Genomic DNA, 13,036 nt, shown 5'->3' on the forward strand with positions numbered 1-13,036 from the left:
TGTCTGCAATGTTCACTCCTGCCCATCTTGCATATCTTTTCCAGCCCAAATGACTAGTAAAAAGTCAATAAGATCCATGTTAAGACAACCTTTGAACATGGTAGCTAGTGTAGCTAGTGTTCTGAAGCATTTACTATTTTTGTAGGTTAAGTCCATGATACATTCTGACTTCGCTGACCTGACTTTCCACTCATTCCCTGATGTTGTGGAAAGGTTCTGAAACATTGTATTAAAATCAGCACAAAGAAAGGACATATAGCAGTTTCCCTAGCATACTTTCCTTTGCAACAAGTCCTGGTTTTAGTACTTGGAAGACAGAGTCCGCCACAATCAATTGGTTATATTTCAACCTGTGGCAGTGCATGTCCAGCAGAAAATATCCTATTGTGAAATAAATTTTGGAGCTGTAACAGAGAAAGCCCAGACAGAAATTGTCTGTGCGTTCTCCTACACTGTTACATCCTGCTCAGGTTCAATGGCATTTTGTAGCATTTGCCAGTCTCTGTTCAGAAGCTGAAAAAAGTTTGGTTGCAGGTAGGACAGCCTTTCAGTGGAAAATGATATGATTAAGATGTATGATAAATCAAAACCTCTCAGTGATGTAGGAGAACAATTTGGCATCATCTACAACTTATGTCATTTGGGAATGTTTTTCCTTTTTTTGGGAAACTTTTAAAAACATTTAAAAACAAAAAGTGACAGTGATTTGGATTTTTATTTGTCTCTTTTTCCAATAGATCAGTGATTGTAGACTTTCAAGCCTGTGCTTCAAATTCTGGTCTCAGATTTAGTTTCAGGATTGGGGATCAGTCTATTGCTGGGTTTCCTTGACAGACTATATGCAAATAAATAAACTCTGATTTCCCATCTGGAATGTGTTTTGTTTTCTTTTTTTGTTTTTCACATGTTCTTGACTAAACTGCATCTTGCATTATTCAAATGTAACATATATCTGATCATTTGACTTAATGCTACTTATTAGAACCAGAATAATGTTTGTCCAAACACACTGAGCAGGATGCATAGTTTGTCTTTTTGCTGTTAAAGATAATGCACACATCCAATTTAACCTGTTTTATTCTATGCTGAAGGAGCATTAGGACATTCAAGTTTTCCTCTCCCGGTAGTTGCTCACAGGTGTTTTCAGTTGCTCCAATTAAAAACCTTTTAAAGGCAGAAAGGTAGGACTGCTAGTACATTTGGGTCTTTTCTTGATTTGTGCCATGTGTTTACATTTGAATAAACATATATAAAGAGACTACAAAAAATAAACATATATGCTTCATTAATATTTTTTCAAAACTTATATTTACTTTAATAAAAAATAATGACACACTTGTGTGAAGAGTGTGTGGAGTCTATCAGTGTTTTATTTATTTACTTATTTACCTAATGGGGCAAAACTCTAAAAGCATTAAATAAGTCCACTAGTCAATAAAATGTTTTAGAGGTTGAAGTTTAGTGTTCCCTCTGAGTACTGCTGAGCTGTAGTAAGGAAGTTGTGCTTTTTTAATTATTTTGACTTCTACCTTATTGCTGTTAAATCTTTACAACAAAATTCACCCCATCATTTTTATTATAGGAATCCCAAATAATTAACTATTTCAATATATATCAGTGCTTTTTTTTTTACCCTGTGTGCATTTCCATTCTGTGTGCATTTCTAACAACTCTTAGCATTCTTGACTATGTGTGACTGAATATGACTTGCATTTTAAACAATCTGCTTGGGGTGCCCCTTGGTTCTCCTTATATCAAAAGCTGATATAGTTCACGTCACCCACTAGGTTGAGGCTGCTGATGTGCAGTGTCGCCTGTGACATTTGTCCATTGTCATCTGGGATTTTAGGGAGAAAAATGGATAGAGCTGGAGGGTGTCTCTGAGACCTTGTGGGATTTGAAGTTCAAAACCTAATCACCAATTGTGTCAATTTCAATATTTCAACTAGCATAATGAGTCTTACCTATAATGAAATTACGTTAAATATGTAATCACTATTTCATTTGAAAAATTTAGGGATTTACTTTTTGAATCAGTGTCTATTGGAGCTGTGGGCATTTCTGAGTCAACAGCTGGTGTGCTTCAGTGATATTACATAATAAGACTAAGAAGCCATTCACCTCTTCTTACATAATCCATACACTTGTCAGAGCTCTGTTGATCCATCCATTCCCCCAGCTCTCAGCAGTAATGACTTTATGGGATTCTTCATAAATAAAATTGACGCTATTAAAAATAATAGTCATCATAGTCTGACTTGACTTTGTAAAGTGTCTTGATGACATGTGTTGTGAATTGGCGCCATATAAATACAATTTAATTGAATGGTTATACTTCTGCATCCACCGACAGCTAGCAAATTAAATTTTTACATTTGATCTATTTAAGATTTAGTATATAACCGCTGGTTTCTGACCTATGACAGTTAAATTGTTGGTTTGCACTTCCAGGCCACCGTATTGCATACGATATTTGACTGAAAAAAGGAAAACATCATAGTCTGACTTATACGGTGGTAATGCAACCTAAAGATTTTTCTGAGTCTTTTATTGTGTCCTACATTAAGAATCCAAGCAAATATTATTTTTCTCAACCCATTCATTTGCTTGTTGTGTCAAAGACAAAGACAAAGCCAAATAATAGCTTTGTAACTTATCTAATGACACAGCGACGGTTCTTTCTTGCTGACCAGCTGTAAGCTGTCAGATGCCTTTGTCTCCATTATCTTTTAGAAAAGAAAACTATAAAAAGAGCCATCAGTTCTAATCTTAAACGGGTTAAGACTGCATGAAATCACGACAGGGGGAAAACTTTACCCATCACAGCGTAAAACAGGAAGTACCGGAAATCATTTTCACCTTGTATTCACCTCTTACTGGGCTCATAATTGCAGCAGATAGGTGTGCTCAGTGTCTGCAGTCCATTACCATACACCCGTGGACAATGATTAATGGTCTGTTGAGAACAAACTGTGAGTGGATGCTCTCATGCAGCGTCCAAAAGCTCATATATGCCACCAAATATCTCAGTGTATTTGCAAGACCTTCTCATGCTCTTCAGAACGTTGAGGGAAAATACTGGTTTATAAGACCATCTTTGTGCCATGTACTTAATTGCAAGAGTATACAATCTAGTTCCCCAAATCTAAGTGTAGGAAGATGGTTTGTGATCATATTAAATGTTATTCCTATCATGTCACTTTAATTAAGTCAACTTTAGTGAATGTGACCATTACCATCAATACTAGCATTGTTTAGAGAAAAATCTTTCAACATCCCTGGGAGGTACTGAGATCAAAAGCTTGTCACGGTCAAATACTTCTCTATAAGATGGATGCATTGAGGTTTTACGTTTCTCTGCTATTATTTGGCCTAGTGTTATTATTCCCTTTCTCACTCACCTTTGTTTGTCTTTCTTTCTGCTCTTCCATCATGCCTGGGCTCTGTTACTGTTTGTCAGTCACCTGTAGCACATTTGTCATCAGGTCTTTAGGATGTGTTCTGTCCTGAATCCTTTGCTCTCTGCGCTACCATTGTTTGTTTGTCTGTTTTGTTCCTGCTTGATCATCTGTGGTCTTAGGTGGCCTTGCCTTTGAGAATAACTTGCGCTCAAGTGCTTTTAGTCTTGTTATGTTTGTGATGAATAAAATCATTCTAGGCTTTGAGTCTACCGCAACCTTTTGAATTTTGCTTTTGGGTCCTTTTTTTCACACATCATACAAAATCTGAGCTGTTAGTATGGAACATGCAAGTCTATCTTACTTCCATGAAAGGAGAAAAAATAACAGATGAAATAAAAAAAACATCTTTAACTCACCGATGGGGCTGGTTTCCCTCCTTTTGCAGAGCAGACAAGAGTGAAATTCTGGGCTTGGTATCGACTGAAGGGGGCTGGAGTGTTCTCTGCCAGCACTGATATGTTGTTTGGAGGTGCTGTGGAGGACAAAGGGAAATCTTTGTTAAACGGGAACTTAATATGCTATGTCACAGTGATAAAAAGGAATAACATGAAAGAAACATCTAGTGTGTTTTGGACAAGACACCGGGGAGAAGAAAAAGGATCATGACGATAAATCTTGCAGTTTATCAGGTAATCCGACAGTAAACATCTAGAGCATGTTTATTTCTAAAAGTAGTTTCAGAGAAAACACAAATCATTAGGTTTTTGTACTGAACTTCTCACCTTCATTGTTTGTCTGGGATATTGTTTCACTTGAGATTTGGCAGTTACATTTCCTTTACTACAGAAGGATGAAATTCTATTTAGTATGGGTATTTTTGCAACCCACTGTATATTATGGAAGTCATGAGGTGAAATGATATGTTTTAAAGTTACTATTTAAGTAAGTGTAATGATTTAAGGCAGAGAAGCTGACAAACAAAGGTCATGCTGTGAATGGTGCCTTTTTATTGTGTCAGTTTTATCTGTAAATCTATCAGATACTTTCAAACAGACATGCCCCAGCAATTAATTGATTTAAAGAAGGTGGGGGTTTGAAAGGGGATTTAGCTGCTGGAATGTTTTCCTGTGTTTTCTACATCTCTTACTTGCTTATTGATAGAATTCATATGGTTGTAAATTGACCCTAGATCACTCCATTAGCTTACTAACAAGTCTGTTTCATCCTGGCATATGATTAGCTGTCAGAGGTCTGGTTCTCAGTAGTCATGCCTACAGATTCAACTCTGAGGCGATGCATTTTGCAGTTCATTGAGCAGAGTCAAGCTAGGCCAATACATGAAATACATTATTGAGTGATAAATAATTATTAAGAATATTGATTTCTCTGTTCATTTTTTCAGATGCTCCAGCAAATGTATATGTAGCAATACCCCCTGTTTCTTGGCAAACAATGAAGTCAGTCATCTATGCAGTAATAGCTTCCATAAATATGAAACATATGGGGGTTTCTAAAAATCTATTGCATTTTATACACTAAAACAATACATTTTAGGCTTTAATTAAACACTGTTCTGTATAAATGCTGTTAAAGTAATGGTTTCCACTTGAATGATAAGTATTGATGCCGAGATAAATGATTGGGCTCTCTAGTCAAGCTAGTTGAGGAAAGCTGCACATTGATCAGGGTGCTGTGTTGTATTCTGCCCATGGGAGGGGAGCGCATAGTGGGAAACTAACCCTGAGACATCAATAAGCCCTGGTGTAACATTTAACACGATTAATACCGAGACTTACTGTGTGCAGCATACTGTTTGCAAACACAACAAGCCGGTACAGGATTAAGATGGTTGTCTGTGACGATGAAGTCTAAGCTTTTCATACTTCATTAGACAGCAGATCTCTCTTCTCTGCTTGTTAGAGGTGATAGGGTTCTTGGATGTATTGAGATTGTCACACTGTAAGGTTAATTTGAAAATGACACATCAATTTTTCTGTTTTTCAATTAAGAACGTTACAGTTTGATACCATAACCTATGCTGATTCAGTCTTCATGAAGGGTGCTGGAAAAAAAAAAACGTAAAGTGAAACAAACACAAATCTTTATGGGAGGGGAGAGGCTCCAGTTTGGCAAGTTCCAGTTTTGTCTTTCATTTTTAAGCATTTTTTTTGGTATTCTTCTTGTTACTTTATTTTGCATTGCTTTGCATTTTCTGCTTGTTGCATTCATCTTTTCAATTTCATGTTTTTAGGACTGAATGAATTCATTTTCGTTCTAAATATCTTTTTTTAAAGAAGCCTAATCCAGATGCCTCAATAATAAGTGATTACGGTCCAGATCTAACTGACCATTTTGACAACAATCACCACAAATAATGCTTATAAACATATTTTTAACCCGGCTATGCATCTCTTCAACTTCACAGATGAAGCCACAATCATTGCTCTGATCCAAGACAGTGATGAGTCTGTATGGATCAGCTGGTCCACCAGTGCGATCAGAACCACCTGAAGCTTAAGCCTCCCAAGACAGTTGAAATGTCATGAACTTTCACAAAACAACTCAACACTCCCTCCCCTCACTATTCTTAACAAAACTGAATGTACCGTGGATCAACTTGAGTCCTTAGGAAGGATCTCAGATGGTCCTCACACATAAGACACTGTTCAGCAGATGGCCAGTAAAGATTGTACTTCCTGCAGCAACTCAAGAAGTACAACCTTCCATGTGAGCTGCTGGTCCAGCAGTTTGGCAACACACCTATTCAGTCTGTAGTGTGTTTATCCATCACTGTGGTTTGGCTTATCCACAAACCTGGACAGGGTTAAACTGCAACAAAGGACCAGATCTGCCGAGATGATCATAAGGGTTGACATTTATTCTATCAAGGACTAGCATCAGGAAAAGAGGGCCGAACATCTCTGTGAACATCTTCACACATTCTGGACACAAACTGTAGACTTTTACCTTCTGGTTGAGTGAAATTTGCAAAAACCAATTGCAAAAGAGATAGTTTCTTCTCCCAGCCTGTCTCTCTGATGAACACAATTGACACCTTACAGTCTGAACTGTCAGCTACCCCAGCGTAAAACAAAATAGGTATAATTGCAGATAAGCAAAAATCGTTGCTCTTATAGAGCAGGAAAAAAACATTCACTGAAAGTTTCCCATAAAGGTCAAATATTACATTTTCAGTTTATTTTTTATTATATCTTACTTAATTTTAAATGTTTTATTGTTTTGATGCAATACAACCACTGTAGAACACCCTTACTGTACAGTCTCCTAATCTAATTTTTGTTTTTTTTTAATACTTTTTGACCTTGTATATATCTGCATGCTCAATTTGCATTTCACTTTGCTGCTGGCACACATGAATGTCACCCCGTGACAATAAAGGATATTTCTATTCTATTCTTCTAATACCCAAATGGTACTATTTTTCTTTTGATGAATGCCTTACTTTTAATGTAATTAATATGCTCTTTTTCAAACTTGTTGCTTATTTTTTTTCTGCAAAGCACTTTCACTGACATTGTGTTTAAACAGTGTTATACCAACAATCTTCCTCTCCTGTTTTTTTTTTTTTTTTAGCGTGATTTGCAAGATAACAATGTTTAAAAATGGTTCCCCTCCAATGAATTGCCAACTTCACCTGATGGATGGTTTAGTTCACTAATATGACCCTGTGGCATATTTGGTCTAGAGCTTTAACTCCTAACAGTGTCACTCATTACAAACTGGCGTCACTGGAGGCATCTCACTAAGAGTGAATCAATGATCCTGATGAAATGGCATACCATGTTAAGTGGCAAACATTTCGCAGTTTAGAGACACTGGGGCACCAGGTCTGGGGGTAGCTTCCTGTTGAGCACCTGGTTGTTAAACTTTGGGTCCTGAGCCTCAGAATGGCTCAGAGTAAAGAAGCTACAGGACTAACAGTAAAACTGTTTAACTAGAACAGTCAAAGGCAATTTTAAACAGATGTGTTTTTAATCTTGATTTAAAAGAACTCAGGCTTTCCGCACTTTTACAGTTTTCTGGAAGTTTGTTCCAGATAAACGGAGCATAGGAACTAAATGCTGCTTCTCCATGTTTAGTTCTGGTTCTAGGTATGTGGAGTAGGCTGGAGCCAGAAGACCTTAGTGGTCTGGAGGGTTGATACGCTGATAACAAGTCTGTGATGTATTTAGGTGCTAAGCCATTTAAGGATTTATAGACTAACAGAAGGATTTTAAAGTCTATTCTCTGAGATACAGGGAGCCAGTGTAAGGACTTTAGAACTGGGGTTATGTGCTCTACTTTCTTAGTCTTAGTGAGGACGCGGGCAGCAGCGTTCTGGATCAGCTGCAGCTGTCTGACCCACTTTTTAGGAAGTCCTGTGAAAACACCGTTGCAGTAATCAATTCTACTAAATATAAACGCATGGATTAGTTTCAGGAAGCCTTTCACATGGCCCTACCACCTTCAAGATGGAACATCAAGAGCGGATACCGTACAAATTGGACAGCAGGTGAGGGCAGAGGTCTTGGGGTACTAATTACCAGCAATATTGTATTGTCTGGCTTAATGGGAATGCCAGTTAACTGGCGGGCAAGGTGCCAGAAATGGTCTGTGAGGCGGAGCAATGCCAACTAGATGTACTTGGACTCACATCTTCACACAGCTTGAGGCTCTGGAGTCAAACTCCTGGAAGAGGGTTGAACTTTCTCCTACTCCGTACTTGCCCTGCTGCATGCCTCAATTTATGACTTCTACCCTGTGTGTGAGAGGGTTGCCTCTTTGCAGTTTCAGGTGGCAAGCAGGAAGGTTCTGACAAGGCACTGGGATTGGGATCCTGTATATCCCAGGTGAGTCAACGCATCACTGGAGGGAGGGGACAGTATCATTATTACCGTGGGTGATTTAAAATAGACACTGGGGCCCAAGAATTCTGGAAGGATTGAGAGGATAACTAAGGTTGGTAGTAAAATCAAAACCGGAGACTGGAAAAAAAAAATCTTATAATCAAAAACAGATAAATATCAACTTAAATCTCCATGAATTAAAATCTGCCCAGAGTGGGAAAGAGATTTTTGCTTTAATTAATGCCCAAAGACCACTGATGAAGAACTAACAGATTACTTCAGACAGCATTTAGCATATATGCATGTAATTTATAGGAAAGTGGCAGCAACCTGACACTAGTCTCTTAGTAATATACTGCATACTTTGTACACAGTAATCTCAAGTAAGAGGTATCGTATTTTACTGAATGTTGTGTCCTAAGCAATTGTTTTGTTTTATTCATCAGCAATTCCAAATTTAGCCTTTTTTTTTTTTTTGCTGGATCATACTTCTCAGCCTTTCTAGGCAAGCAGAACATTGTCTAGGTTTTTTTTTTCTTTATTGGGGGTGTGGGGCTGCAGGAGTATAACGCATTTGGGTGGTTTTAAAGGCTATCCACTCCTTTTATGGCCAAAACAAGAGCTGCATCCACAAACAAAGCATATTCAAAGAGCAGGTTAGACTCAGACGGTGCTGCACCCTGGCCACCGATCCCTTTTGTGATATTCATGGGCAGGATCTAAAGGTATAGTGAAGGAAAGGAGGAGCTCTGGTTTGGAAACCTCAGGGACTCATCTGCATGCTGACAATTATGTGGGTTTGTTGGCTTCTTCAGGTCATGACCTTCAGGGTGCACTGGAGTAGTTGCGGATGGAGTTTTGCAATCAGGGTTTGCTTTGTAGTAATGTGGGAGCTACTCTGGTGTGTAGCATGTATGGCCATGAGGTATGGATCATGAAAGTAAGAAAGAGGTCCTGGATACAAAACGAGCATGCTCTGTAGGATGGCTAGACTCAGCCATAAATATTGGACGAGGAGCTTAATTTTGAGGGAAGTCGAGCCACAGTCGTGGTTGAAACTAACAGTAAAATCACTAACCTTTTTAAGTTAATATAACATAATGACTTCTGTACATGCTCTATTGTTTATTAGAAATGGATGTCATGCAGCGACACTTGTATTCATACTAGGAACCGAGCCCTCTTGGTCAATCTCTTGTTTACTAACACCTGTTTTTGTTCTGAGTCTCTAAGCGCCATTATGCTGTTAGCTTTCAAAGAGAATGTGACAAGAAAAACATAAAACCTGCTAATGGATAATTGAAGAAATCAGGAACCTGTTCAATGGCTTTTACTGGACATCTTTTTAAGAGATGTAAAACTAGAACTTGATTCAAAAAAGCCCATCCCTTTGTGCTAGACTTACATTCACATCTTTAGAGGTTTGTTACTGCTGATAAAATATGTTGTGGGTTTTTTGGCAGGTTGACAACCTAAAGCAGAAGTCACCAACTTTTGAAACGGAGAGATACTTCATTGGTACTGTGTCACACGAAGGGCTACCAGTACTGACCAATGAACTAGACGAGTCAGCGCTCACCAATAAACATATTTGCAATGTTTTTTTCTCCTTAGATATTGTCCTTTTAAAATCTATATAAATGCAAATATGATTACAAAAGTAGAGCAACAGACTAAAATAACAATTTAGATGTAGCTCACTGGAAGGTTGTGTCAGTTTTAGAGCAGGCCCACATGTGGTCCCTGAGGGCTACCTGGTGCCCGCAGGAACCATGCTGGTGACCCCTGACCAAAAGAGACCATCATTGCATCGCTTTTACTAACAAGCTTCATGAGAGATGTGTCAGAGTTTTAATTCAAATTGTGAACATTAGGCCAGTTGGTATTCTTACTATCAAAATGGTCACAGAGTATGCTCATATTCAATAAATTAGAATATGCTTGCTGGTGAGGCTCATTTGTCAGATTAAAAGTCTTTTTTCAGCTTTTCCTTTGTATCTCTCCTTATAGCCATATTTCAGTCATATAACTGCAAACTTTGAATTTCACAGAAATATTACCTTAACCTCACATATTGTTTTAATAATATGGAATAGATTCATTACAAATTTTGAACAAAAAAAAAAGAGTAAAAATAAAAAGATGAAAGTCAAGCAAGACATGTATGGCCCCCAAAACATTCTAAATCCCACTGCAATTATATATATAAAAAAAAAAAAACTAAAAAAAACTGTTACAGTATGTGAAATACCTGCTTAAAGGTTGTTTCAAAAAGTACTGCATGTTCTAATGTACTGAATATGTGTATATATATTAGGGCTGGGCAACGATTAAAATATTTAATCGCGATCAATCGCCCTGATTAATCGCGATTAATCGCATTGTATTTACAAACTCCAAGAATGAATTCAAAAGTAGTGTAAAGAGCACTTTTATTTTAATGTTCTGCTGCCATATGAACAAAAGTGTTGTAACATTTGTAGCACTTATCAGTAACACATATTTAGTGTAAAGCTCAACTTAAACATGTAAAACAAAAAATAGCAATAATAATAAAATAAAGCTTATTGCCACTGACAGGGAATTCTCTTTATGGGGAAAAAAATCTACCAAAAACAGGCAATTTCTGAGGTAACAGCAGGGAGCAGCATTACCATTTTATGTTCAATACCAAAGTTTAACTTGGCAGTGGTTACAACTAACTTGTTTCTGTCATATTCAATGCTGGAAGAACTTTAAACTGAAATGCTTGCTAACTCGATATGCTTGCGTTGCTTGCGTTTATTTGACGTTGACACGCGGTTTTTTGTTGTTGCTTTCTCGCGTGCATATAGTGAATGGCAGGGAAAAACAGGCAAAAACACATGGATACTTTGAAACGCGAAGCGACTTCACCGACGGCGTCGATGCAGACCCCCCCCGCTCCGCACAAAACTTGTTCCGGCCGCCAACTCACCGCCTCGCCTAAGCAAATTCCTGCGGGAAACACCGCCTTCCGCATTTCGGCTTGGTTTTTTTCCGGGCAGCACCTTTCTTACTCTGAATCCGAGGCTTGGCTGACAGCGAGGTTATTGGCGCATTATCGCCACCTACTGTTCTGATTCAAACCCCTACACCGCAGCAACAGACCTTCACAAAATAAAAGCATGTGAGCAACATGCGTTAACGCGCGTTAAAGAAAATATTGCCGTTAATAGTCTAATGAGTTAACGCGAAATTAACGCGTTAACTTGCCCAGCCCTAATATATATATATATATATATATATATATATATATAATATATATATATATATATATATATATATATATATATATATATATATATATATATATATATATATATATATATATATACAGAATGTGATTGTATTATTCAAATAAAATCAATTATGTTATACATTTTGTTTTAAATATTTGTGAACATGTCCTAAGAGCATAAGGATCTCATTCAGCATGCCTAGGACATTGTAAATGGCAACATTTCAGAGAGCAGTGCTAATCACTTTAGCTTTTACATACTGAACATTTTTGTTATTATTTTAGCAGGCCTCTTCTTCTTTTACTTAATAAACTGCAAGCACTCAAATTAGCCCCCACTGTTGAAAAACCCTCTCAATTTTTTTTTTTTTTTGGTGTGACCATTACATTTTTGCCTCCTGCTACTGTCTGCACCAAGAATGTTAAATTCTTGGCTGCATAGTGGTTAAGTTGGGAACACTGTTGCTGGAGGTCTTTCTCCACGGAGGATGCATGCTCTCCCTGTGCATGCTTGGGTTCTCTCCCGGTACTCTCTGTCTTCCTCCCGCTTAGTCTCTCTAAATTAACCTTAGGTGTTAATATGAGTGCATGATTGTTTCACCTAAATGTCTCTTTGTGACCCTATGATGGCATGGTGATCTGTCCGAGGTGTACCCTTCTTTTCGCTCAATGACCACTAGAAATATGCACCAGCACGGGCATATTCTTTGGGTGGATGGATGCTAAAATCTTGCATCGCTCTTTCAATTTACTAAAGTCTCTCGTTCTGATTCCAGAGCTGCATTTTAATTGCTTGCCATGTCTAAGAACTTGTGCTGCAACACATTTGTATTTGCAATTTGTTAATTATGAGAGTGTCGACATTCATTTGAGACAGAGGTTGTGAGTAGATATCAGACATGTACATACAGTTTAAGACTGGATTATTTTCTCTTTTTTCAGTTATTTCTTAAGAGCAAAAGAGTCATTTGTCCTTAGGCAAGGACCGGGTGATGTAAAAAGCCTGAACAAAACTTGCACAGCAAATTCTTGGGAAAAACACAGATACAAAAAACAACATGACCCCATGCTGCTTTACTTGTGCTTCTAGCAGAGATGCACATGGATTAGAAACTATGAGAAAAAATGCCAATTCATTTCAGATTTTCTAAAGCTTAGGGAATCATAAAGGAACTGTGTACTTCTCGTTCCTTATTTTGACAAGTCACACAGTTCTATAGGCTATAGCTAAGGTGGAGAGACAGCAGGCTGGAAAAACAATCAAAGTTTAGCACTCTCAAGGGGGGAGAGTCAAGCTGAAATGCATTGTATGAGTTCCCTATACCTGAGTCTGCTACTTTCAAAACATGTATCCCCCAACATGAACAGAAAGAGAAGACAGAGGCTCAAATATGCTTTTGAATCACATTACTTTTGTGCTTTTAGCATTTGTGTTCACACACCACCCAGTTAATTTGCATGGGTTATTACTGTGCTGTCAGCTCATATCAGATCCTCCCGCCCAGCCAACCAGCTAGTGGTGTAGATGG

At 37.9% G+C, this 13,036-nt stretch overlaps 1 protein-coding gene across 1 annotated transcript in view; it reads right to left on the reverse strand.

Moving 5' to 3' along the window:
* Window positions 1-13,036, reverse strand: part of igsf21a (immunoglobin superfamily, member 21a) — a gene marked incomplete in the record, with an annotated part of 185,891 nt that overhangs the window by 49,841 nt on the left and 123,014 nt on the right. The window contains 1 exon segment of the mRNA XM_036151534.1: window positions 3,818-3,933. Within this exon segment, the coding sequence (XP_036007427.1) occupies window positions 3,818-3,933 (116 nt within the window).

This window comes from Fundulus heteroclitus, chromosome 20 (genome assembly GCF_011125445.2).
Source record: "Fundulus heteroclitus isolate FHET01 chromosome 20, MU-UCD_Fhet_4.1, whole genome shotgun sequence".
In the NCBI taxonomy this organism is placed as follows: Eukaryota; Metazoa; Chordata; class Actinopteri; order Cyprinodontiformes; family Fundulidae; genus Fundulus; species Fundulus heteroclitus.